General features: G+C 39.7%; 3 protein-coding genes across 7 annotated transcripts; 2 read left to right on the top strand and 1 right to left on the bottom strand.

Moving 5' to 3' along the window:
- Positions 1-8064: 8064 nt before the first annotated feature.
- rnf208 (ring finger protein 208) lies at positions 8065-15842 on the top strand. 2 transcript variants are annotated; one of them, XM_039780392.1, is made up of 2 exons: positions 8065-8902; positions 13971-15842. In XM_039780392.1, exon 2 carries the CDS (start codon positions 15023-15025, stop codon positions 15800-15802), a length of 780 nt encoding a protein of 259 aa, XP_039636326.1. In that variant the 5' UTR covers positions 8065-8902; positions 13971-15022; the 3' UTR covers positions 15803-15842. The 2 variants fall into 2 exon arrangements, with proteins under 2 accessions (XP_039636326.1, XP_039636325.1); XM_039780391.1 differs by having other exon boundaries at positions 13967-15842.
- A 1133-nt stretch (positions 15843-16975) lies between these two features.
- si:dkey-106l3.7 lies at positions 16976-21648 on the bottom strand. Of its 2 annotated transcripts, none has more exons than XM_039780389.1 (6): positions 20900-21648; positions 18526-18687; positions 18142-18325; positions 17980-18038; positions 17684-17775; positions 16976-17381 (listed from the first exon to the last, which is right to left on the bottom strand). In XM_039780389.1, exons 1-6 carry the CDS (start codon positions 21527-21529, stop codon positions 17291-17293), a joined length of 1218 nt encoding a protein of 405 aa, XP_039636323.1. In that variant the 5' UTR covers positions 21530-21648; the 3' UTR covers positions 16976-17290. The 2 variants fall into 2 exon arrangements, with proteins under 2 accessions (XP_039636323.1, XP_039636324.1); XM_039780390.1 differs by having other exon boundaries at positions 18535-18687; positions 20900-21645.
- A 1150-nt stretch (positions 21649-22798) lies between these two features.
- Positions 22799-26327, top strand: fam166b (family with sequence similarity 166 member B). 3 transcript variants are annotated; one of them, XM_039780735.1, is made up of 7 exons: positions 22799-23057; positions 23290-23411; positions 23708-23916; positions 24709-24848; positions 25357-25483; positions 25773-25985; positions 26117-26327. In XM_039780735.1, the coding sequence occupies exons 2-7, from the start codon at positions 23347-23349 to the stop codon at positions 26209-26211; spliced, it is 849 nt and encodes a 282-aa protein (XP_039636669.1). In that variant the 5' UTR covers positions 22799-23057; positions 23290-23346; the 3' UTR covers positions 26212-26327. The 3 variants fall into 3 exon arrangements, with proteins under 3 accessions (XP_039636669.1, XP_039636668.1, XP_039636667.1); XM_039780734.1 differs by having other exon boundaries at positions 22799-23070; XM_039780733.1 differs by having other exon boundaries at positions 22799-23076.
- Positions 26328-26337: the final 10 nt, after the last annotated feature.

Here is a 26337-nt window from a genome sequence, read left to right as displayed (position 1 = left end):
TTTCGATGATTGGTTAAATCCAGCGGATCAAAACAAATCTCATGTGGACTTTTTCATTTATTTATTTTTCTAAAATAGTCATACGTCAGAAATCAGGTACTTAACCCCCCCCACACACACACACACACACCTTAAACATTTTCTCATCGAATCTACACGATTCACGTAGGTCACCTATTTTGGTTTCAAAATGCCGTATTTCACCGAAAGGTGAGTGATTTTCATGTCTGAAGTAAGCTAGCTCACAACATTAGCTAGCTAGCTCTAAGAAATGACAGGATCATACCTAATGTTAGCTTATATTCTATTAATTACCTTAATCTGATGACGTGTAACTTTTACTGGCTAGCAAGTTACACTTCTCTCATTGCACCTTATGATAGGTCTAAGGACATTTTTGCTGCGGAATTCTTACTGCTCTCAGGGCATCTTGTAATAGCTACATGCTAGCTACATGCAACAAAATTATTGGCTGCTCAGTGCATTTTTGCTGCATAAATTCTAATACTGCTCTTAGAGCACCTTGTATGGGCATGCAACATGAATTGGCTGCTCTTAGGGCAACTTCTCTGCATATATTCTAATACTGCTCTTAGAGCACCTTGTCTATTTAAGTGCAACATTCATTGGCTGCTCTTAGGGAAACTTTGCCACATATATTCTAATACTGCTCTCAGGGCACCTTGTAGTATCTGCACGAAACATGAATTGGCTGCCTCAGAGTCTAGTATTTCGAAAAAGGTGATAAAAATGACATAGTATTATATGTCGACAAAAGTGAAAAAGTCATACTATAGTATGTCGAAAAAATTCATAGTATAGTAGGTCGGAAAAAAAGTGATAAAAAAGTCATAGTATAGTACGTCGAAAAAAGTCACAGTATAGTATGTTGAAAAAAGAAGTAGATGAGATGAATCATAGAAAAGTTGTCAAAAAAAGCGATTAAAAAGTCAGAATTGTATGTTGAATGAAGTGTAAAAAACTAAATTATAATGTTGAAAAAAAAGTGCTAAAAAAGTCAAAATGTAGTATGTCGAAAAATGATAAAAAAGTCATGGTATGGTATGTCGAAAAAAGTGTAAAAATGTAATGGTATAGTATGTCGATAAAAATGATTTAAAAAAGTCATAGTATGGTATGTCGAAAAAAGTGTAAAAATGTCATAGTATAGTATGTCGAGAAAAGTCACATTATAGTATGTCGAAAAAAAAATTATAAACAGTCAAAGAATAGAATGTCAAAGTATAGTATAGTATAGGATGTTGAAAAAAGTCATAGAATAGTATTTCGAAAAAGGGATAAGAGACACTTGCAGGTGCACATCTTTTCTCTTCATCTATTTGTATTCTTTATTCCTGTAAAGTAGGTCTTGAAACTAGTTGCACCCTATAGGATTTGAACACTCAACCATTTGTCTTCCAATCATTTGCTTATCATCCTAGGATATCTGACCTGACAAACATGTTTGTGTTTTCTTCATATTTGCCTTTATCACTTAGTAGGTATATTGAACCTCAACAATTAATGAAACATAAGATTCAAACACTTAACTTTCTTTCTTACAATCATTCTCTTATCACCCTAAGCAATCGGACCTTTCACTTAGTGTATTGGATACTTACATATAAGATTTTAACCTTCAACCTTCTGTCTTCTAATCATACTCTTATCAACCTAAGATAACTGACCTGCCGCACAAGTTCATGTTTTCGACATATTTGTCTTCTTTCGTAGAGAGTTTATAAAAGAGAGTTTATAGCGAGTGGTGAAGTGGTCAGCAAGAAAAGAAATAGCCTCAGCCCTGGAACAGTGGAAAAAGTTCTATTTCTGAATAAAAATGACATTTAATTTCTATTTCCACAAACACTTTTCACCAAGCACTATAATATCCCCCTGACCTGTCCACGAGCACTGTTATTGTCCATAAGCACCATTACTGTTTGTTAACTGTCACAAGTACTTTCACTGTCCCAAAGTATGTCCTTGCCACTGTCAAAGCACTTCCCCAATCAATTGACTCAAACCATTTCTATAAACACCACACTGGCAGTAGACCACATGTCAGACTGTTAGATTGCTCATATAGCCTACGCCTTCTGCACTGCCTATCTCACCTATTTGGCTGAGGAGACAATGTTGCTCTAGGCTACGTACTCAATATAATCACAGAAATGTGTGTGCCATGTGCAATGTGTTCTTCATTCATTTCCCTTCCAAATTGAAGTATTTGTTTATAAACACAAGACACATTCACAACCAAAATCCTTACTTTATTGTTTGTTTTTTTGTGTAGACGGCAATAACATTTTTATTTATGCAAGGGCCCAAATAGGCTTAGGTATTTATGTCATTTATTCATCCATGAATTCATACTCAAAATGTATTCATCTTTGACTCAAAGAGATTCATGGCTAATATCTGTAAAACAGTTTGTGACACAATGCTATCCTTAACTTTCACCACCAGAGGCCTGTACTACGAAGCAAGATCAACATGCCCTGGATTTCTTTCAGTTACCCTGCTTCACTAATCCTAACAACCGTGGTCCTGCATAACCTGTGTCACGATGGTGATTAACAACTAGTTCAATCAACCCAGGGTTTCCCAATGCAGCGCTGCACGTGTTCACATAAAAGAGGCGGTGTTTGCACAGCACGGCCAATCGCAAACATCTACCAGAGCCGCATATTATAGAGCAAATTATAATTCTACATAAATATGAAGAACACACAGGGAAGTATAGTATAGTATAAGTATAATTTATTACTTTTTCTGTCTTCCAATCACACTATTAGCAACCTAAGCTAACTGAACTGTCGCACAAGTTCATGTTTTCGGCATATTTGTCTCTTTCACTTAGTACATTGGACCTCAAAACTTAAAGAAACAAAGATTCAAAGACTCAACCTTCTGTCTTCCAATCATTCTCTAATCACTCTAAGCTATCTGACCTCACACAAAAGTTATGTTTTTGGCATATTTGTTAGCGATGTTACCCGTGAACCCCCTGCTTTGAGGCATGTATCGAAGACATGAACCAATTTAGAATGGAGCTTTGTATCAGAGCTTGATTCGTTTTGTGATAATCACGTGACCAGTGACGTCCGAAGCTTCGTTTCACACACACGTGATTGCTTCGAAGTTGCGTGACACCTTCGTGGGCTGTTGCAGTAGTCAACAGAGTCAGGAGAGTTAGTGAATAGAGAGATTATTATAGCAATTATTATAGCGATAATTATAGCAAGTAGAGCGTTAATTGCAAGTAAGTTTATAGCAAGTAGAGAGTTTATAAAAGAGAGTTTATAGCGAGTGGTGAAGTGGTCAGCAAGAAAAGAAATAGCCTCAGCCCTTGAACAGTGGAAAAAGTTATATTTCTCATTGTATTGTAAGTAAAAAAAAGTCAAAGTAGAGTATGTCGAAAAAACTGAAAAAAGTCATAGTATAGTATGTTGAAAAAGGGATAAAAAAAGTCATAGTATTGTTTGTCGAAAAAAGCAATAACAGAGACTTGCAGGAACACAACTTTTCTCTCCATGTATTTGTATTCTTTATTCCTGTAAAGTAGGTCTTAAAACTAGTTGCACCCTATAGGATTTGAACACTTAACCTTCTGTTTTCCAATCATGCTCTTATCACTCTAAGCTCTCTGACCTGACACACATTGTAGTGTTTTCATCATATTTGTTCATTTCACTTAGTATATTGGACCTCAAAACTTACCGGATATAAGATTTGAACCTTCACCCTTCTGTCTTCCAATCATACTCTTATCAGTGTAAGCTAACTGACCTGCCACACAAGTTCATGTTTTCACTTAGTATATTGGACCTCAAAACTTATTGAAACATAAGATTTGAAGACTCAACCTTCTGTCTTCTAATGATTCTCTCATCACACGCATATTTGTCCTTAGTGTATCGGACCTCAAAACGTAGTGACATATACAGAATTTTAAAACTTAACCTTCTGTCTTCCAATCATTATCTTATAACTCTAAGCTAGCTGACCTGACAGAAGAGGTTATGATTTTGGCATATTTGTTTCTTTAACTTAGTATTTTAGACTTCAAAACCTCCTGAAACATGTAAGAATCGAAGACTTAACCTTCTGTCTTCTAATCATTCTCTTATCACCCTAAGCTATCTGAACTGACAAGAAGGTTATGTTTTTGTAAAAAGTCACAGATCGTATGTCAAAAAAGTCATAGTATACTATTTCGAAAAAAGTCATAGTATAGTATGTTGAAAAAGGGATAAAAAGTCATAGTATAGTATGTTGAAAAAAGTCATAAAAAACTAAAAGTATAGTATGTTGAGTTATTGTTTAGAAAAGTGATAAAAAGATCATAGTAGGTAAAAAAAAACGTCATAAAAAAGTTGAAGTGTAGTATGTCAAATATAGTCATAGTATAGTATGTTGAAAAAAGTGATGAAAAAGTCAGTGTAGCATGTAAAAAAAGTGATAAAAAAGTCATAATATATTTTATATCGAAAAGTGATTAAAAGTAATAAAAAAAGTCATCAGAATTAGAATCAGAATCAGAAAAGGTTTTATTACCACAATAAGTACACTTATGTGGAATTTGCCTTGGTGAAAGGTGCATATATAAACAAACAAACAATAAATACAGAGAAAACTAAACAAACATACAGACAAAGAAACTGTTGCATAAGAAAAAAGGCTGAATGGGTTGAGTGCAATATTGCAAAGAATATAAAGTACATGCAATGGGCAGATGTAAAGTCCAGGATGAAGGTTAGTGTAGGTTAGTGCAAGTGTAGTGACTAGGGATTTGGGGGGGGGGGGTTAAGAGTCAATGTCAGTGGGGGCTCCGGAGCCTTGTTAGCGAGGCTTACTGCTGAGGGGAAAAAAATGTTTTTATGGCTTGAGGTTTTGGTCATGATGGACCGCAGCCTCCTGCCGGAGGGGAGGAGATCAAACAGTTTGTGTCCTGAGCGAGAGAGATTGGCTACAATCTTTACTGACCGCCTCAGCGTCCTTGAGTTATACAGGTCCTGGAGAGACTGCAGACTGCAGCCAATCACCTTCTCAGCAGAGCGGATGATACGCTGCAGTCTGCTCTTGTCCTTAGCAGAGGCAGCAGCATACCAGATGGTGATGGAGCAGGTGAGTATGGACTCGATGATGGCAGTGTAGAAGTGCACCATCATAGTCTTTGACAGGTTGAACTTCTTCAGCTGCCGCAGAAAGTACATCCTCTGATGGGCTTTTTTGACGAGGGAGCTGATGTTCAGCTCCCACTCAAGGTCCTGGGAGATGATGGAGCCCAGGAAGCGGAAGGACTCCACAATGTTAACCCAGGGTGATGGGGGCGGGTGGGGCTGCATCCTTCTTGAAGTCCACAACCATCTCCACTGTCTTCAGAACGTTTAACTCCAGGTTGTTCTTACTGCACCAGGTCACCAAGGCAAGGCAATTTTATTTGTATAGCACATTTCAGCAGCGGTGCAATTCAATGTGCTTTACATAAAACATTAAAACACAGTTAGAAATTAATAAAAATGTATTCAAAATTAAAACAATTCATACACAATTAAAACAGTTAATCAAAAATAGATTAAATACAAGAATAAAAGAATAAAATTCCCAATACAGTGCAGTGCAAAGAATTAAACATAGGCAGTATCAAAAAGAAAGCCTTGATTTAAAAGAGCTGAGCGTGGGTGCCGATCTACAGTTTACCTGAAGTTTGTTCCAGATACGTGGTGCATAGAAAATGAATGCTGCTTCCCCCTTCCCCCTTCCCCCTTCCCACCAGGTGGTCAATCTCCCACCTGTAGGTGGACTCATCCCCATCAGAAATAAGCCCAATGAGGGAACTTCAGGAGGTTGACGGACTGGTGACTGGAGGTGCAGCTGTTGGTGTACAGGGAGAAGAGCAGAGGGTCAAGGACGCAGCCTTGAGGGGAACCAGTGCTGATGGTCAGAGAGTCAGAGGCGTGTTTCCCCAGCTTCACGTGGAGTCAGGTGCGTGCAGCTGGGTCAGCTTGTCCTGTAGCAGAGCACGCAGGATGATGTTGAAGGCAGAGCTGAAGTCCACAAATAAGATTCTGGCGTAGGATCCTGAGGTGTCCAGATAAAAAAAAGTCATGGTATAGTATGTCGAAAAAAAGTCATAAAAAGTCATAGTATAGTATGTTGAAGAAAGTGATAAAAAAGTCAAAGTGTAGTATGTCAAAAATAGTCATGGTATACTATGTTGAAGAAAGTGTTATAAACTAACAGAATAGTATGTTAAAAAAAGTGATGAAAAAAAAGTCAGTGTAGTGTGTTGAAATCAGTGATAAAAAATAGTCATAGTATAGTATGTCGAAAACAGTCGTATTTGATATCGAAAAAAGCGATAAAAAAGTCATAGTATAGTACATCGAAAAAAGGCATAGTATTCTATGTCGAAAAAATTCATAAAAGTAGTCATAGTATAGTATGTTGAAAAAAGTCACAAAAAGCCATAGTATAGTATGACAAAAAGAGTCATAGTAAAGTATAATGAAAAAAGTCATAGTATAGTACATCAAAAAATGTGATAAAAAAAAGTCATAGTATAGTATGTCGAAAAAGAGTGATAAAGTATGTCCAAAATAGTCATATAGTATTTCGAAAAAAGTCATAAAAACATGCAAACTCCACACAAAAAGTCTAAGTCACACATAACACACCCATTATAAACGCAACAAGGCCTGATAAGAAGCACTAAACTTAAACAGTGAAAACACAAAAAACATAAAAGATATCAAAAAAGCTGAATCAGTTTCTAACAGCTGAAGGTTTTTGAGAATTGTTTAAAGTTTGAATGATGTCTGTGGGTGAAAGTATGAGGGAGGAGTAGCATTTCCAAGTGGAAGAAGCCTGAAGAGGATTTGTTGATTGCTCCATTGACTTTCAATGTAGAAAGAAAAAAACTTAATATTTTGATATCTGAATGATTTTTGTAGTAGTAGTATAATTTGATAGAATTGGATAACAATACTGTGGATGCTACTGAATCAACAATCACACAATGCAACCCATACTGGGTTGCACAATGAGATACCAGAGAATAAGAAAATGGCAAACCTCATAGCCTTTGAGTTTGAGGAACTTATATTGCATCAATGATGTGTTGAGCATATACTGTGAATCTTCCTCAAACTTCTGAAAGAAGAGGAACAGTACTCACTGCTAAAAAAACAAACATTCAAACAGGAGCTATTTGTTAGCAATCTCTCATTACATTATGCATTCAATGGCCACATTACACAAGCATAACCCTCTTGCATTCATTGAAAAATCATGTTTTTTTTTCACTTTCTGAAATAATCTTTATAATAATATTTATTGGTCAGCATGAAGGCTCGAGCAGATACAAAACTTTAAATTTAAATTGTTGTTATGCAACATCGCTGAATGAGCAGATCTGTAGTGGGAGCTTATGGGATGCTGCTTTACAAGTTTCTGGGCAAATTTACAAAAAAAGAATCAGCAGTGTCACATTTAGTCCTTTTTTAGAGGACTCAAAGTGTCAAGGAGGAATGAGTGCAAACATGATTCGGATACATGTGCTCAGTGTTGTTGAATATGATGGATCTTTTTTCCCAAAAAGCTCCCAGTCAGCAACCTGATAGAAAATGTATTTGTAACTGAAATAATGGTTTTTTTGCCTTGTCAGATGTTCTGCACTCACTTAGATTATATCTATTTGCACCAGCATCCTGTATTTCCTGTGTCTAGCTGGTGTACATAACCGTGTGTGTGTGTGTGTGTGTGTGTGTGTGTGTGTGTGTGTGTGTGTGTGTGTGTGTATGTGTGTGTGTGTGTGTGTGTTAAATACTGTATTTCATATTAAGATTCATGGCTCTCGGTGCAAATCTTTTATACACAAACATTATAAACAATCATGCTGATATTTCAGACTTGTGCATGTGTCTTTATGTGTGTGTATGTATATGTATGTTTTTCGATATGGGGAGGGGGGGGCGGGGGGTGGGCGTTGTTAACGTTCCTCATTGGCTGAAATATTTTCTCTGGCAACTAGCAAACGTGATCCTGCCTGCAGAGGCACTGCAGTGTGTGCTGCAGCAAGACAGCAACGAGAGAGAAAGAGAAAGTGTGTGTGTGGGAGAGAGAGAGATAGAGAGAGAGAGTAGGGGGTGGGCAGGCAAAACAAACCGCATGCATAAGGAGGGAGCCAGAGGCAGTGTGTGTGAGTGTGCATGTATGTGTGAAAACACTGCGCATGTGTGACTGTGAGGCGCACTGACTGGAGCAGACGGAGAAGGAGAAAGACGAGTAATGAACGGCAGCTGAGACAAGAGGAGAGATAACAGCAGAGAAAAGGAAAAGAAGGAGACAAGAGGTTTACCTGAAGACCAGACGAAAGAGACGAGCAGAAAGACAGGAAGGAAGAGAAGAGGGACGTACATGCAGAGAAACACAACGCAGAAGCTCAGGTCACTGCACAGAATAAGCTGAGTAATTTGAGAGACTTAGGAAGCAGGATGGAGAAAGAGAGACCAGAGGGAGACGCTCTGCCCCAGCATGGAAGAGAAGGAGTAGGGGTGGGTGAGTAAAGGACAAAGGTACCAGAGAGGAGAGCAATAGAGGAACGAGGGATGTGGAGCTCGACAAAAGCAGCCCTGGACATGACGCATCCACCTTGTAACAGCTTCCTCCATCTTACATCTCCTCCATGTTTGCCTCCCTTCACTGCTGCTCATTGTTCATCCTGCTAGAATTGAATGGACAAGAGAGAGCATTCTCCCTCTGGTGAGACATCCCCCTGAACAAAGAGACTGAACGGCTTATCTTCACAGAACAGCATCAACAACATCGACAGCAACAACTGGAACAGGAGCGAGGAGGAGAGAAAGGACTGGAACAAGACTAGTGCGTAGGCAGACAGGTGAGGATGACAAACTGCTTTGCATCTGTTTCATTAACGAAGATAGGTTTTTCTGTGTTGTATGATCTGGATGTTTCAGAGGTGTGTCTCCTATGTGGGTTTCATACTAATGTTCTTTTCTTTCTAGCCTTCTTTGTGCAAGAGAGAGGTTGCCTTTGCCTTTTGTTACATTAAGCTCGGATTTACATGGTTGTTGCATCATTTGCAGTTGCAGACACACACATGGATGCATGAATGGAGACGTACAGATATGCTCACAGACACACACCTGCACGCCTACTTGGTTGGAATTTGTGAATAGACCGTGATGATGTGCGTTTTGGTGTAGATGGTATGGGTGTCATGTCTCCAGTGGTTATGACATTTGACAGACCTCTCCACAGACAGACAGTGGGGGCTGGAGGAAGTGGAGGAAGGGAGGGGGATTTGGACAGGGCAGGAACGGCCTGTTCTGTAGCAGTCAGCAGCACTAAAGCATCTCCATGTTTGCCATACATTGGCGCTGCAGTGAGAGTGCTGGGTACACCATGCTGCGATTGCATAACTGCTGCTCCTGAACACACCCCTCCCACATGCTAAAGCCGCTCCATCTCACACGGTCCAAATATTTTGGCCACCTTGCCTCGATCTCACCGTCCCTCCGGAGTCTCAGTTCACACAATATCAACAATGCCATCCACCTTAACCCTGTGCAGGACAGCCTCCTTAGAAGAAAAATCAATCCCCTTAATCAATCAAGCCACTGTTGTTATTGAAGAGCTGAACATTTGCTGAACCTTTCTGCTCATAAATCTTCTATGAGGTCTCTGTCAGGCAGAGCGATGATGGTTATGGCTTTTTTACTTTTCTACCTGTGTGCAGCTCTGCTATGTTGCTGTGGGAGATACATAGATGAGAACAAAGAGCACTTGGCTGTAATGAATTGCGAAGCAAAATGGCCGATGTCTGCCATGAATGACAGCGAGCTGAATTATTAAAAACAACACCTCCCCATATACTCACTAAGCACGTTCAGCCCATGCAACAACAAAAAAAAACATCAGACTGTAGCCTTTGGAATAATTGCATGTAATCACAGCTTGATGGATTGACTGTAAATATAATAAATTAAGCCAAGCATTATGTCCTGATCTAAATCTTGGGGAAATAAATCTAGATGTACTGAATTTTTGGCATTTTAATTATGTTTGGCATCAACTTACTGTATGCTATGTGTGAAGGAAATGATTGTAAGCAAAAGCCCACTAAGAAAAGCATGTTATTAAAAAAGAATATATATTAGGCTGTAACAAACAAATAGAAAACACAAGAAACATTAAAACAAGCAAGACCTGTCATCTGCATTTATACAGTACCATACTTAATAAACTTTTCAATTGTAAAATATGTCATAGATGCAAATCCTCCTGTGTTTGAATCATTCACCATATTTCACCGAATCCCTGCAAGAGCTATGTTTTGCGAGAGAAGCTGCTGCCAGCAAACATACAGTAAATCTGGGGATTTGTCCTCAGATCACGCTAAGGTCATAACATGTTATGTAATCAAAATACATCATATCCCACGCAGGTCCAAGAAGAGATGTGCAGCGATGTTTTTAACCAGCCGAGGCATGAATGTGGATACGCATCTCAACATAGCTGGCATACTTGACATACTGCTGGTATGTGGTGTAGGGGCACAAAGACCTGCGTATCATCCGTTCTGTCCAGGCTAACAGACTGCTCACATGGATAAATAGAGACAGACATTCACAGATTATCATTGAGAGAAAAGAGAGAGAGACAGGCAGGGAGACAGATGATGGGCAGGGTCTTTATGACTCATTCAGAACATGGTGCCCTTCTCCTGCTCTCTCCACTGCACAAGTGGAATTGATCCAGTGTGATCATGAGGACCTGATTTGTGTGTGTGTGTGTGTGTGTGTGTGTGTGTGTGTGTGTGTGTGTGTGTGTGTGTGTGTGTGTGTGTGTGTGTGTGTGTGTGTGTGTAAAAAAGAAGACGAAGCAACACATTGGGAGTGTGAGAGGATAGGAGCTATGTGTTTCATTCTCTCTTCAGGTGTGTGTCACTGATAGTAGACACATGTATAGTAGACAAAATATCCCTTTTAGACGGTGATATCTGTTTGTTATCTGTTTGTTTGTGTCCACTGGAATGTAAAGGGTGGTGCCATGTACGTGATGCTAGGGTCAAAATGTTCTAGAGTGTGTGTGTGTGTGTGTGTGTGTGTGTGTGTGTGTGTGTGTGTGTGTGTGTGTGTGTGTGTGTGTGTGTGTGTGTGTGTGTGTGTGTGTGTGTGTGTGTGTGTGTGTTTAATGCTGTGAGGAATTTGCTGCTGAGACGAACTCCTCGGACATCTCTGTGGTCAGCTCTCCTCTTTCTCTTGCTTGTGATGACGAGGTCAAATGCCTGCCATGATTTCATTAGTGTAATAATTCCTCTGCAGGGAAAGGATCTAGAGCTATGTATACACAATTACACACACACGGAAACACTCAATGTCAAGACTGTGGGAGAGCTGCAGCACTGTGTTAATATGGTGCCTGGGTCGGAGATGAGCTCCTTACATAACTTGAGAGAGCTCCGTCGATTAGGAAGAGGCTGCGCTAAAGCTGGCCCATCGGCAGGCAGCCTGCATCAGTTATCAGCTCTTTTCATATAACTGTCACTAAATTAGTGGGTAATTTTAGCTGCTTCATCGCCCCCAGCATCAAGAATCCTCGTGCAGCCTGATTGCTTTGTCAACTCGACCCCTGCGCAGTACCAGGCAGACATACTCTCACAAGCTGTTTCTAGACATATAGTATCTGTCAGAAGTGGAGCTGATTGTTTGATTTTCAAAATCAATAGCCCAATTGATACCAGATTTGTGAGGCCAATACCGCTAAGAGCTGATTTTATCAGGGGATTTTATGCTTTTTCATAGATCCCTTATATGAGTTTGTACTCTGCAGTTGATGTAAGAGTAATCTTTGTAAACATGTGTCCGCATATGAACGCAGAATCTGTAGGCAATGGGAGGTTTTTGGTATCAGAAGCATTCTGGCTTTCGTTTGTAGTCCGTTTGTAGTCTGATTAGTATTGAATCATCTGATGATAGCAGATAGGTTCCGAGGTTAATGTAAGGGCAACATTGTTTCTAAATTACCTAAAACAATATCTACAGCATGTCTGTACTGTGATTTCTTTTTATTTATTATCCCATATATACACAAAGAGATATATATCTGCAATAAGCTAATATATACCGGCAGATTTATTGGTCTATCTCTAATTCAAACTATCATATTTGGTAGTTTGAATTTAATTCAGGCCTAAATTCACACTTGTATAGAGCTGGGAAACATCCATATGATATCATATAGTATCATGTAGGGTTTCATTTAGGTACTAATGCCAACATTTTCTAATCTTACAGGTTGAGTTACAATTAAGTGCTACATTTTTAAAAACAAAATTTTATATTTTTTGTTCTTGCTATTAATACCTGTAAGGCCATCATATACACATTTATGATGATTGTTTTTCAGAGTCTTTTTGCATAAATATCTTCTAAAAGTAGCAAGCACCCCCACACCCCCCCAAACGTGTATGAATGCACACTGCGTGTGCAAGAAGATGAGAAAAAAACAGAGGATATTTTGGGAGAAGTGTTGTAGCACTGCAGTGCTGGAGGAACACATTTGGTGAGATTGTGAGTGATCTAGCTAACAGCTCTTTGTGTTTGAGTGTGCGGTGTAGAAATTGACTGTATCAAGCGATTCATTGAGAAAGAATAAAGGGGAGAATTAAATGTCTGCCTGCTTCCACAATATTGCTCGCAGCATCACGCGGACGAAATGGGCTGAAGCGCTTCCGGCTGTTAGGTACATCTGTCTCATTCGGTGTGAATCTTCAGCATGGGTTGGGGGCAGGAAACCACTGAGAAGTGCATAGATAAACAAACCATGAATAGAAACCAGGACCAGCGCTGTGTTCCCTCCCCTCTCTCTTTCTTTTTTTCTCTCTCTCTCTCTCTTCTTCGCCATCTAGGTCACCTCCTCTGCACATTTTTTCTCTCTCTCTAATGAATCATCACTGTTGACAGCCGTGAAGAGAATAAAAAGATGTGTCATCCTCCCTCCTCTGCTGGTTGGCAGCTATTGCTCTGGTTAAGCTGAAAAGCTTCATCCATACACTTGTTATTTTTCCTAAACCCACATACAGTTTGATGACACAAAGCCTCCATGCAGAGTGTAACCTGTTCCCACGCATGTTAGAGTCGAACTGACGCAACTCACAAGATGTGACTGAGCACTGACAGGAAGCATGACAAGGGCAGGAAGCAACATGTGTCAAAATCACCTGCTCTGACCAAACAGTGTGGCAGGCTTTGGCTTTTTAATTACGTGTCAATTGCATTTACTGTTTTTGGGCAGCACTGTTTACCTTCTGTTAACGATATTAACACATTTTTACTAACATTGACTATTTTGGGTGTTAGCTTTTCACACCACTCATAGATTGGCACATCAAATCTCGGGGGTGCACTTGTACTCATGAGCTCAGTATTTCTGCAATCCTGCTTGAAGTGTGCAGTCCAATACAACAGCCCAATGAAATATCAACATAATCTTCCAACTTTGTAGCACTCCAATTGTGTTGTGTGTAGTCAAAGGAAAAGGCGTACCCCAGAGCATGTGGCAACACGATAATGTCGTCACTCTTTTCAGAAACATACCCGGGCTCAGGCCAAGATGAAAAGGTGACAGCCTCCGTCATCAGAACACACAAAGAAACTGATCTTCATACAGCTACAGTAGATTCTATCAAAGTTCAAAAACATTCCAATCAATGCACAGAAAGGTTGAAGAATAGGTCAAAGTCAAACTAATATCTCACAGTTATAATTCTTTCAATTAAGACAATGAAAATGGAATACACCTATACCTTTCTAAAATTAATAAAACTTGTATGATATATTTGTGAGAAGCTGACCCTGTCTTTCCCCGTTGTATTCATTTACATTCCATTACATTTCATTAAAGTTATATTTTATAAATCTCTTTACTGTTTTCCCAGGTAGATGGACCAAAGGAATGCTGAGGACACGTTATGAGTCTGAGTCACTGAAAAATAGGAGACAAGCACACAGAGGCATCCCTTCAGACTGTTATCACTTCTTCTGCTCAGTTGGGAGGACTGTCTGAAAGTACAAACTCCCACCTCTGAGGAATTCAGGAGCCTTGGAGCTTGAAGGAGTCATTCCAACAACTTTCTGGAACATTATAGGACACCTCCTAAAAAAAGACCTCCTCCCTGTTTCTTATCAACAAGCCACTGAGAGGCTCACACAGGGTCACCAGACCAAACAGGTCTAAGAGCACAGAGAAAGACTGGAGGTTATTCTTTCTTTCTCACACACTCAAGTCGGTGTGTAACGGCAACCGCAGCCAAAAACAGGAAGTTAAGCGGGCGTTTAAGCTAGAACCACATGTAAACGGCAAGAGTTTCCTTGGCAGGCCACAGGATATAGTTTAAGACAATACCTCTTGGCCCTTTCTGAACTGCCTGAACTCAATCCCCCCACGCTGTGAAAGCAGAAATCCACCAACCTGTACTGTATGTATATATGTGAGCATCTGTGTGCATATGAGATTATTTATTAGTATCATCAGTGAGAGAGAACATGTCTTTGTGCTTAAGTACTAACTGTCCTTGTGTGTGAATATACATTTCTGCAAATAGCCATCCGAGACAGCACAGGAACATCAGCATAAGTGAGTAAAAACAACAAAAAAAACTACCTTTAAGTAGTCAACACTGGTCAGATACTGTAAGCTGGACTGTTAAATCATCTGTCCATATCAGCGGTGACAGAATAAGACCTGCAGATTGAGGTGCTCTGGCTGAGCTCTTCTATCTGTCTTCTCCTCATAAAGACTCAGGCTGTCAGTAGTGCTCACCAGGCGGGGGATCTCTGAGGGAAACATGGAGGCAACCATCCGTCCCCATGTCCCCTCAAATGGCTGACTTCAAAAAAAGAGCTTAATCTTTTTGTTGCCCAGAACCAGGCAGAGGTGTTCAGTGCTGATTAGAGCCACAGCCCCTCTCTCTTCCACCACAAAAAGCGTGCGGATGTCCTGCCTCAGGCGTCAGCCCGTCACCATCCCCATGGACACCGTTAAGATCATCCAGTCAGAGAAGTTCCCCAGAGAGTGCCATGTGCCCGCCACCCAGCCGCGCTATGCCCCACCCCCCAGAGTGGCGTGGGACGGCGGAGGTGAAGGCGAAATCATCGTCAACCAGGCCTGCAGCGACCTGGCCCTGGAGATTACAGGGTCTCCCCGGCCAATGGTGTCCCCCTCGGCCCCCGTGATGCGCAGGGAGCAGAGCTTCCTAGCGCAGCGCAAAACCAGTGCCAACGAAATCTGCTACCACCAGTTCCACTACAAGATGGAAGACGTCATAGTCAACCAGTACGTGCTGCGGCCCTCATCCACCTCCTCCTCCACTTCCTCCTCCTCTTCCTCCTCTGGACCCGTCATGCCCTGCGAGCCCCTGGACTGCCCCACCTGCGGTCACACCTACAACTTTGCCGGCAAGCGTCCACGCATCCTCTCCTGCCTGCACTCGGTGTGTGAGGAGTGCCTGCAGATCCTCTACGAGTCCTGTCCCAAGTACAAGTTCATCTCCTGCCCCACGTGCAGGCGCGAGACAGTGCTGTTCACAGACTATGGGCTGGCTGCCCTGGCCATCAACACCAGCATCCTGAGCCGCCTGCCCTCTGACCCCAACGGGCCCGTGCAGTGGGGCGGGGATGCCGACCGCAGCTGCTACCAGACTGTGCGCCAATACTGCCAGTCAGCCTGCACCTGCCAGATCGCCAACCCCTTGTCCTCTTGTGGCATCATGTAGACAAGCGGGGACACTGCAGGCGGACTGATCGGCTGCCCCTCCATCCCCTCTTTTCATCTATAAGCTCTACCTTTTCTGCCAATCCCCTCTCTCACAAACACATTCAGTAAATAAATTCCTCCACAGATGTTATCTCTATATATTTAATAGCACAGATGGATGCTATGTGGGACTAATGGATGCATATGGTTCAAGAAATAGTAAATAAATGTATTTTATGTATGGACTGGAATCCTATTCACCCTTTCTCGTTTGGTTGGACGTGTTTGTCATTGACATCTCTTTACGTGGGAATGCCAGGGGAGGTTAATCCCCCCCAACCTAGGTGAATAAAGATTAAATAAATGATAAAAGTAACTGTGTGGCCTGGACTTGTTATCTGTCAAGCTACAGAAAGGATTTGGTTGAGGAATTATGGCTTTCCTATTTCTTATTTAGACTAGTGCCCTATGAAGCTGGATCCATTGATGTGTTGCCTTAAATAAGGGGATAGTTAAAGGATTATGGTATTTTTAAATGTTTTTTTACTATCTGCTTGAAATGTACTAAAAACCATGAAGGCAGTCTCTAATTTAAACCCTATTTTTACGATTAAGATGAAAATTCCGATATGGCTTTGATGCTTCAAAAATTAAGGTTATTTTCAGGTACAGTCAGCAATGTTTTTCATGGTATATGGTATTTTATCCCTTACAAAACCCATTTTTCATGCAGAAAACCCCCCATTAAAAATCCCTTAATATAACCCATGGATTTATGCATTCATCTCCATCTACTTCAAGCTGACACAATTAGATGATTAATTGATTAGTCAATCAACGGAAAATGTATCATCAGGAACTTTGATAAGTAATTAAATGTTTAAGTCATTGATGAAGTAAAGATTCACAGCAAACACTTGATCTTGTGATTATGATTGGGTTTTGAACTGTTGGTCAGACAAAACAAGCTAGTTGAAGACTTGGAAACTTGGGACTTAGGCATTTTTCAGGCAGTATTGGACATTTTATGGACTACATACTGTAATTACTAAGATGTTATTAGAAATCCTTGTGGTGCACTAATAACAGATTGTTCTTGTTCCAAAGACATACAGCGTTTGATGGATATGAAGCATATGTCTATTATGTTGCAGATGTACACCACAACAAAATGAATAAGAATTTCAGCGAATTATATTAACAATTTATTACATTTATAGTGTAACATATTGTACAGTGCATACTAGTATTTGTTACCAATTTGCAGCTTATTACAAATACAAGTTTGATGTTTGTAAAAATCAAGCTTTGTAGCACAGTTTCACAGAAAATCATATTATTTATAAGTATAAAAATAAAGGCAAGTATACAGCAGACAATAAATAAACATGGTAGATTGCTAAATCACATGGACTGAACAGGAAGTCAGTTTGAAAGCAGCGACAGTGTTTAGACCTTTAAAGGAAAGCTTCCTCCTCTTCAGAACTGAAACTAAAATGTCCAAACATCATGACACAGGCGGAGTTTTCCTACTCCTCCTGAACAGCTTGCTCAGCCGTCGTCGGGTCGAGTTTTTCTCAGATGAATGCATCTGTTGACTGTACAGAATAATAATGAATTGAACAGAACTGAAGCACGCCATTGTGGAAAGCTGGAAGCAGCATGTAAGCTAAGTTTCATGAACAAATGGACAAAATGTTCAGGGGGAACAGAAGCACAGACTGAAAATCACCTCCCACCAAAAGCCTCTGCATCTACTGTGCATTAGCTCCGGACCACTGCGTCAGTGTGGCTGGCTGCCATGTTGGAGCACCACACACATTTCCTCAGAGCATTATGCATCATATGAGATTAATAACACTGCCCCTTAGAGGTTACAGCTATAAACGCAAACTCTTACCCCTTTGTATCTCCCACTCCAGCTCTTGTCAAAGACCCAAATTTTAACTTCCAGTTCCTGTTAGTTTTACTCGTCTCCTTTTTTTCATTCTCCTGAAAAGACACAATAAAATATTTGCAGGCCAAAATAATAGAACATTATGAGGAAAAATAACATATTTCTTATAAAACTTACTATAACAATGCAAATTACATAATTAATTCATTTAATTATTTAGCTGTGTTTATTAGTTACAGTACAAATGATGTTTATGTGTGTTGTATGTATTCTACCAGACTTTCATGGCCTTCCTCTACCTTCTCCAGCAGGTCATCTGTACTCAGATGCTGCCCTCTGCAGTCTGCATTCAACCTTCCTGCACCAAGCACACACACACACACACACACACACACAATATATTGAATATACAAAACCACAAGCTGAAGATGGTAGATGGTAGGAAATAGACTATAACTTACTAAATTGCAATGTTGTAATATTTGTGTCTGAAGCTGATCTCCTTCGAAAATGTCTGTTAGGATCATCTTTACGCTGCTGGGGTTCATTGGAACTGTGCTCTGCACTTTCTGTATTTTCAGGAATCTGACAAGAAGACAGGGCCTCCTCAGCAGCTTTAGAGTCACTCTGACAGGTGTCGAGAGCCTTGAAAGAGAGTCAAGTGATGGGGAAAACAAATTATCATGGTTTAATTCATATTACAGTAACCCTCAGGCTACAAGGAGATATCTTGTCATCGACAGCAGCTTTGACAAGATCATGTCATGTTTATAAACCCAGTGCATTGTGGAAACTGACAACCTTTTAATTGCCTTGCAAAGATGTAGGTACATGAATGTCTTCACCTGGCTCACCTCAATGTCTTGATGCTCCCACTGGGCATCAATCTCCATCTTTAATGCTCGGCTGTGCATCTGTTTTCTGGCAATTTCTTCTAACATTTGGCACACCTGCTCCAAGTAGAAGAGTCCAGGACTCAGTCCATTCCTCTCCTCCTCACCAATGTCCTGCACAGATCAAAAGACTAATATTGTAGGATACAAGAGCTATACAATATTTACAAGTTTAGTCAACTTGAAAGTTTTTCTTCACTGCTGTTCTTTAAACACTCTTTCTATGGATGGAAATGTCGGTCAGTCGATCCACAAACTGAAGTATTGCCACACACATGTTTTGGACACACATTCATGTTGCCTAGTAGACTATGATCCTACTTGACTTTGGTGATTCCCTGACTTTTACTCTAGCGCCACCAGCAGGTTGACATGTGTGGTTTTTAGAGTAATTTCTATCTATTGGATGGATTTCCATAACATTTGACAGAACCATTCATGTCTCCCTCGGGATGAATTGCAATAATTAGGGTGATTTTGTTTAGTGTTGATTAGCAAATGATGAAATAGTGAAAGAATACATCACAGTCCAAGTTGTCTTTAAATTGAATGTTTTGTCAGACCAACAGTCCAGACCTGAAAGATATTCAATTCATAAATATAATCAATATAGTTTGTGTTGATTGACCAACTTCAGCACTAACTAGAGTTTAATAGAAAATAATAGAACATAATTAAGTAGCTATAGATTAGTAATGTATCAATACCATTTCATAATATAATTAAAAAAATTTAATTAGACTGACAATAGATATTGTATGAGAGTTTGATATTTATAACATCAGGATATAAAACTAAGCCATGTAATTACTATTACTAATACATGTTCACATACAGCACATGTACTTTTGAACCTAATAAGGAAAGTGCAATTTCATTTAATTACAAAAAGGTATCTTGTATAATTGGGTAATTATGTCTACTTGACATTATATAGCTTCTTGGTGTTGCATTTATCAAAGCCTGTAAACTCTGGCACTCATACAAGGAAACGGAGTGTACACACGCACGCACACACACACACACACACACACACACACACACACACACACAAAGACTAAAAAACATGGACAGTTAATCATGTTGTTTCAACACCTCTGTGTGCTGTCAGCATGAACTGAAACTACACACTGAGCACACTAACTCATTATCATTGTTGGTCAAAATCAAAAAAAATTTCCATTCATCATGTTAACAACATTTAGCAGATTTAGCAAAAAAAAAACACAGACTGCTCAGCTTCCCCTACACGTTTCCATCCATTCCTGTCATGCCGGTGGGTTTAAACTCACCTGGGCAGACTGGTTTACAATCCCTTGCACCTCAGACAGTCTGGTGAAAGGTTGCGAGCTTGAAAGAGATCCTGTGTGAGTCATGACATGCCTGTACTACTTTAAATTTGAGAGCAACTTGGTGAATGTGTGTTGCAACCCTTTAACTACGGTAAACACACAAGTTCTGGGAATTACAGTGAAATTTATGTAATCCTGAAACTACCCCCCCCCCTCAAAAAAAAGGTCTAACAGAAATCAGCCACACTATAAAAGTGTTTTTATCTCTTCTATTTTTCCCCAAAAAACAACTACATTTTTAGACTTCACTACATTTATCTGACAGTGTTATTTTGCAAATTAAGATTTTTGCAAACAAAACATATAAAGAGCCTATAAAAGATGATGCTTTGTTATCATTTGATCTACTGTACTGTATTAACAATGAATGCAATAGTTTGACAGACAATTAATGGAAACTATTTTGATCGTTAAGTCATTCTTCATGTAAAACGATTTCATAGTTCCAGTTTAACAAATGTGAAGATTTGCTAACTTTACTTTTAATAATTTTAATGTATTTTTAATAATTTAGAGGTTTGGACTTAGATTTAAGTTGTCACTTCGGGATCTGAGTAATTGTGACTGCATTTTTACTATTTTTACAAACCAAACAATCAATGGATTAATGGAGAAAATAATTAGCAGAATAACTGATAAGGAAAATAATCATTAGTTGCAGTCTGATACAAAATACTTCAAAATGAGTTGCACCTCAACCAATTACAACCGTAATATCCTGCTTTATCCATGTTTAATAATAATCCAATGTATATAATAGTACAACAGTCACAGGGGACATTTTTCTGCTTTTACTTTTAATACTTTAAGTACATTTTCCTAATTATACTTTACTTAAGTAATATTTTCAACACAGGACTTTTACTTGTAACAGAGTATGTTGACTGCGTAGTATTACAGCAATACTTTTACCTAAGGAACTAAATACTTCTTCCACCACTGCAGTTTGGTTTGGGACATGAACAGTATCTCACCTCTGCTCTTTTCTGAGCCAGCTGCTCATCACAACTCATAGACATCGGCCTCATTTCTGACATCTGCCTCATGGACACTGATGGGTTAACTGTCCTCCTCCTTAGGCTAAAACTCTCTGACCTTTGAACTCTCACTAAGTCCGATGTGTGCCGTTTGGGTAAAAAAGATGCTCGAGGTGGTCGCCTGAGCATACCATCCACTGTAAGGGGCTCTCGGTTGTTCTTTAGAAATTTCGAGTCAGTCTTCTGTAGTGCTAGCTCCACTTTTAAGTGCAAGGCTGTGGAATCCTCATGAGCTCTGCTGGGACAGAGGTGCGGGGAGAAGGAGGAAAACATGGGAGACTGTGATGTTAAGGCTGGAGTGAGTCCATCACCTTCTGTTTCTGCTGCAAATGTGTCCATTTCTGCATTATCTATAAAGACAGAGGAGAGTGTAGCAGGAAAGGACGTAACAGAGCTTGCTGTCTCCACTCCAGAGTCCTCCGATTCTGTGCGCAGGTTTGTCCCCACGTCGGATGAAGGTGTAGGAGGATCTTCATCATTATTTCCAAGCCATGCTGAGTCCAAACACCGGTCTTTTTTAGTCACCCAAGCCTCCATGAGGTTTCCAAAGCTCCTGTATAGATTCATCTCCCCTTTGTTCCTCACAGCTCTGCTTCTGAACTGCAGCAGGAACAAGACACCAGTTTAGACAGCCTACGCAGTCGTTAGCTGAGGTGATCTGGTTAAGTAGAATTCCAAACATCCCCTCTGATCCGCCTCTGTTCCTTCACCACACCTCTCCCCATCCCATGATATGTCCTGTCACAGCGCAGAGCTGCATGTTCATACGAGCGCCTTCCTGTCTCTAAATCCTGGGAAAAGAGTGACTCATCTGCACTGATATTTGAAATGTTTGATTTGTCCCCATACTGGTAAGAAATCCAAGACATAACAAGTACAAGCCATGATATGGACACACAGATTTAACCTGTGCATTCACAGACAGTATAATTAAATAAGATATAAACTTCAGTTATACAGTGCTTTTCAGAAACAGAGGGGGTCTAAAGGGAGTACAAACAAAGGAATACTGATATGTAAAATGACAACAAGTCTCAGAACTGACATTAAAAGGATTCCCACAACTTTAGAACTCTACAGGCCTTAACATAACCAGTGCATTCATGAGTGTAAAGAATATGAGTGTGAGAATATGAGAAGGGTAACATGATATGTTAAAATTCCTCAATGGAAATGCAGCATTATGGTATGTGTGTGACGCTGAAAACCGTAAACGAGACTGTTTTGAATATTTCAAACATTGCAGATTTATCTGTCAGCGCAGGAATGTGTAGAGTGAACACTCCTGTCTGCAGATATGATCTACATTCCCCAGCTGTACAGTGGCAGCATCTCATCAAGCATACCGGATCATTCATAATCCTGGAAACACAAAAGAGTTATTTTTGAGTCAGTGCCAGTCCTGATAAATGTTAACTATTTTTTTTTCTCTCATTTTCTTCAGTATTTTTTTTTATAAACAGATCTAATAAATCCCTGCTCATACAGTACCCACACCCACCCACTATTATTCTACCTGTGATACTTAAACAACTAAAATGATTTGTATCATTGATTTATGATAGATAGGATGGGTCAGATGTTTTCAAGTCTTTATATATTACGCACATGCTCGTGTCAAAGCTACAATTGAGGACACTGAGGTCATCGTCTGTGTATATAGTAAATATATATATATAGCTATAGCATATTATATATATGACTATATTTACTATATTTATTTACTATATATACACACACACTTATTATTTATTTACTCATATTATTTTATTCATTACTTTTTTTCTATTTTGAATTCCCTTATGTACATTGGTCACTATAAACATTCCTCCTCCACACTGTTAGAAACAAACCACGTGACGTCGCTAGGGGGCGTCGTTGAGCATTTCTATTTATGTAGCTATTAAAAAGTCGCAATAACTAAACCTACTCCATTTTTTAAACTTTAATGACATCCGAGAAATACACCAGTAGGGTATGGTGATGTTGTTTAGTGCGTAGTCAGTCTGTCACACATTACTAACAGCTGAGAACGGCAGCTCTGATAGTTCGAGGGGGAAATGTAGGACGCTGCAGGCAACAACTCAACACAACTGTAAATCCGAGTGGTAATGGTAGTACTGCAATATTTGACACAAAGGGGAGATTAAAATAGGCCAATAAGTGATGAAAGAATGACAGCAAAACAGTTACTGATATGTTCAAATAATCCCTAATTTAAAGTTCTGTAAAGATCTACTCTATTAGTATAGAAAACAATAGTATTTTTGTCCTGGCAGGAAATGTTTGGGTGCACGCGTCAGTTTAACGTGTCTGATTCTCTGTAGCAACCAGCAAACACGCCGCACAGGAGGGAGACCTGCTTCAGCACGAACAGGACCAGCATGGAGAAATACGCCCCTAAAGTCAGCAAAGTTCTGATGACACCTGATCCACATTATGTACCGGGGTAAGTGCTTCCTGACACGAGATTCGGTAAGAAATAACCATGTCATTTTAATTTTTAAGATAAAATAAGCCTTATTTGTTACTGTACTTACTTAGGTAAGGTGTTCCTGTTAATTTGTACACAAATTAAAAGAGCAATTCTTCTCTACATCCTACTGATTGCCTCAGAATTTGTGTTGAATCAGTTAAATTGACAGTCTAAATGTAGCCTACTTAAATTACATCATATTGTTTCCAATTGAAAAGCTGCTACTGAGGGACAATAGGTGTTTACCTCACACTCCCTGTTGTGGTCAGGTATGCAGGGTATTGCCCCCAGCTCAAGTACAGTATGGGGAAGTCTTACGGCCAGCTCACAGCCGAGCTGCTGACCAGTCCCGAGGTGAAACACTCTAATCGTCTGGTCCTCCACACGGGTCACGTCCCCTCCAAAGAGTCTGACGCCGGTCTGACACTGAGAAGCATCCCTGACAGTAACTTGAAGAAGATGATACCCGGATATACCGGTAGGTATCACATACTAACACACGGGGTCAATAAAGTAACTGAACACCTCATGGAAAATTATTTCATACTGGGGACAACATTTGGTACTATTTACATGAACAAGATGTTAATGACCTGATGTAAAATAACTAAATGGCAATGAGCAGTATGTGTCTATTAGTTATAATTGAAATCTGGCAATACACCTTTAAATATGTGAGTTTTCACAGCACAACATGAGACTACAAGAATGATGAGAATAATCTTTGTCCAACTGCTAAATTATTAAGTATAAACGACCCAAACTGTTTGCAGTGGTGGTTTTTCAAAGTCTTTTTACATTCTTTTTTTTTAACATTTACATTGCTTTTTCAAACCCTAAGGAAGCATTTGGCTGGAAAATTCCACACATTTATGCAGAGCATTTTAAATGGTCAGTTCACCCAAATTACAGAAAAAAACCTTCAGCCATTCAGATTGCTTTGGTTTTATTTGCTCTGTGAATCAACAGCATATCCATATTTGATATTTTTCTAAAAACAATGTCCCAGTCACTCTGGATAATCCAGAGCTCTGTTTTATTAGAAACACTTTGTGACAAAGAAATAGTCCCTTTGAAAACTCTTCACACTGTGATCTGTAGATTATCCAGAGTATAGTTACAGGGACGCTTTTTCTGGAAAGGGATGTTTGTGTTAACCTTTTAAATAGAATAGAAGAGCAAGGAGCCAGAAAAAGACAAATATCTCAAAAAATTAGCGAATAAAACCAAAACTGAACCAATCCTTTAACGTCACATGTTGCTGTTTTAGGCTTCATTCCAAAAAGTCAGAACTACTTTGCCTGCAGCTACGCTGAAACATCTCGTAAAGCGCTATCTGAGTTTTATCAGGACCAACGGCAATCAACACACCTGCCAGATGTTGTCAACTACACCAACCAGCAGTTTGAAGTAACTTTCTCTCTCTCTTACACACATACACATGCTCTGGCTCTACCACTCTCTCTCCCACTCTATTGCCCACAAACACACGCATGTTAACGTGGCACCTGTGATTAGGTTCACTCTTGTTTAATTATCCATAGTGGAAAGTCAACGGACAACACAATCTTCTTAACATAGCCATACTGAGATATACAGAGAGAGTTTTGTGGAGCGGATAGTCTTAATTAGCTTTGTAGCAACTCATTTGGCTATGGCTTGACTGTAACGGACATTTATTAATATCAAAAAGTTACGCACTAAAGCTTTAATAAGAAGGGATTATCAGCAGTGTAATACATTTTCTTATAGCACACGTTTTCATTCACTTGCACTTAGTAAGTGATGTAATTTTTACTGCAATAGGTTTACATTAAACCTGTGTTTATTTGTATTATATATTGTTATGTAGAATCTTTGTGCGAATGATCTCTGAGTCATGCATGTTTTAATGGTTCTCTGTTATCTTTTGGCCCAGAGACCAAGACCCCCCTTGACAGCAATCTCCAACAAAGTGATCACCTACAGGCCCTTGAAGTCCTTCACCCCCACTGAAAAACCGTACTTCATGGATGATGATAACCCGCACAAGTACTTTATCTCAGGTACAACAGAGAACTTTAACAGTTGTTTCCAGTAAAATAACTAAGGCCTTAAACCTGCAATAAACCTGCTATATATATATCAAACTTTACTAGCCAGATACTGTTAACTTTGTCTGTCTGCCATTTAGTGCTGAGCAGGCAGCGTACAGTGGGGTTCTTAGAGGCTGGAAATGCAACTGTGCGGACAGAAAAAACATAGTGATACTGGCTTTTATTCTTTTTCCTCTGCATAAAATGCCAAATAATTCCTACAAAACTCCAGCAGCTCACTGAGTGATGTATTTTATAGGTTTTACAGGACATGTGCCAAAATCTCGTTTCCTAATTGGCAAAGGTTTCCCCATCACTACCAACCAGGCACTGATCCAGTTTGGGAAGCAGCAGCAGACTGACCCCACGTCCCAGGTCATCCCAAGGAGGAATGAAAGTATAATAACTCCCATGCCCACTATCTATCCATCAAACAGAGGTGTAGTGCCATCATTTACAGGACACATCCCAGGTCAGTGTCAGTGTTAGCAACACATTTCACACTACAAGGCCTTGTGGTCTGCTATTTTATAAAAGTTACTGAATTATAATTTATCAATTAAAATCAAGTTCAAGAATGTCTAACTCTACACCATCTCATAGGATACCAGTTCATGTATGGACAAACCTTTGGCCAACTTTCCAAGAATGCCCTGGAAAAGAGCGGCATCAAGAGGATCCTTCAGTCAAAGTCATAAAACCATCATACACTTCAATGAAATGATAACTGGCAAGATAAAGTTGTGATGAGTGAAAACTTATCAGGAAGTCCTCACATTTCCATTAAAATAAATTGTGCTGGATTGCAAAAATATGTGGCACAT

Source organism: Perca fluviatilis, chromosome 17 (assembly GCF_010015445.1).
Source record: "Perca fluviatilis chromosome 17, GENO_Pfluv_1.0, whole genome shotgun sequence".
In the NCBI taxonomy this organism is placed as follows: Eukaryota; Metazoa; Chordata; class Actinopteri; order Perciformes; family Percidae; genus Perca; species Perca fluviatilis.
Note: the sequence above shows the minus strand (reverse complement) of the source record. Positions and strands in the feature narration are given on the sequence as shown.

Coding starts and splice junctions, on each gene's coding strand:
- rnf208 (XM_039780392.1), top strand. CDS start 15,023: ATGTCCTGCCTCAGGCGTCAGCCCGTCACCATCCCCATGGACACCGTT.
- si:dkey-106l3.7 (XM_039780389.1), bottom strand. CDS start 21,529: ATGAATCTATACAGGAGCTTTGGAAACCTCATGGAGGCTTGGGTGACT. Junction 18,039..18,141: donor TATTACAACATTGCAATTTA/GTAAGTTATAGT, acceptor TGCTTGGTGCAG/GAAGGTTGAATGCAGACTGC. Junction 17,382..17,683: donor GGAGTGGGAGATACAAAGGG/GTAAGAGTTTGC, acceptor TATTCTGTACAG/TCAACAGATGCATTCATCTG.
- fam166b (XM_039780733.1), top strand. Junction 23,412..23,707: donor GATCCACATTATGTACCGGG/GTAAGTGCTTCC, acceptor TGTTGTGGTCAG/GTATGCAGGGTATTGCCCCC. Junction 24,849..25,356: donor ACACCAACCAGCAGTTTGAA/GTAACTTTCTCT, acceptor CTTTTGGCCCAG/AGACCAAGACCCCCCTTGAC.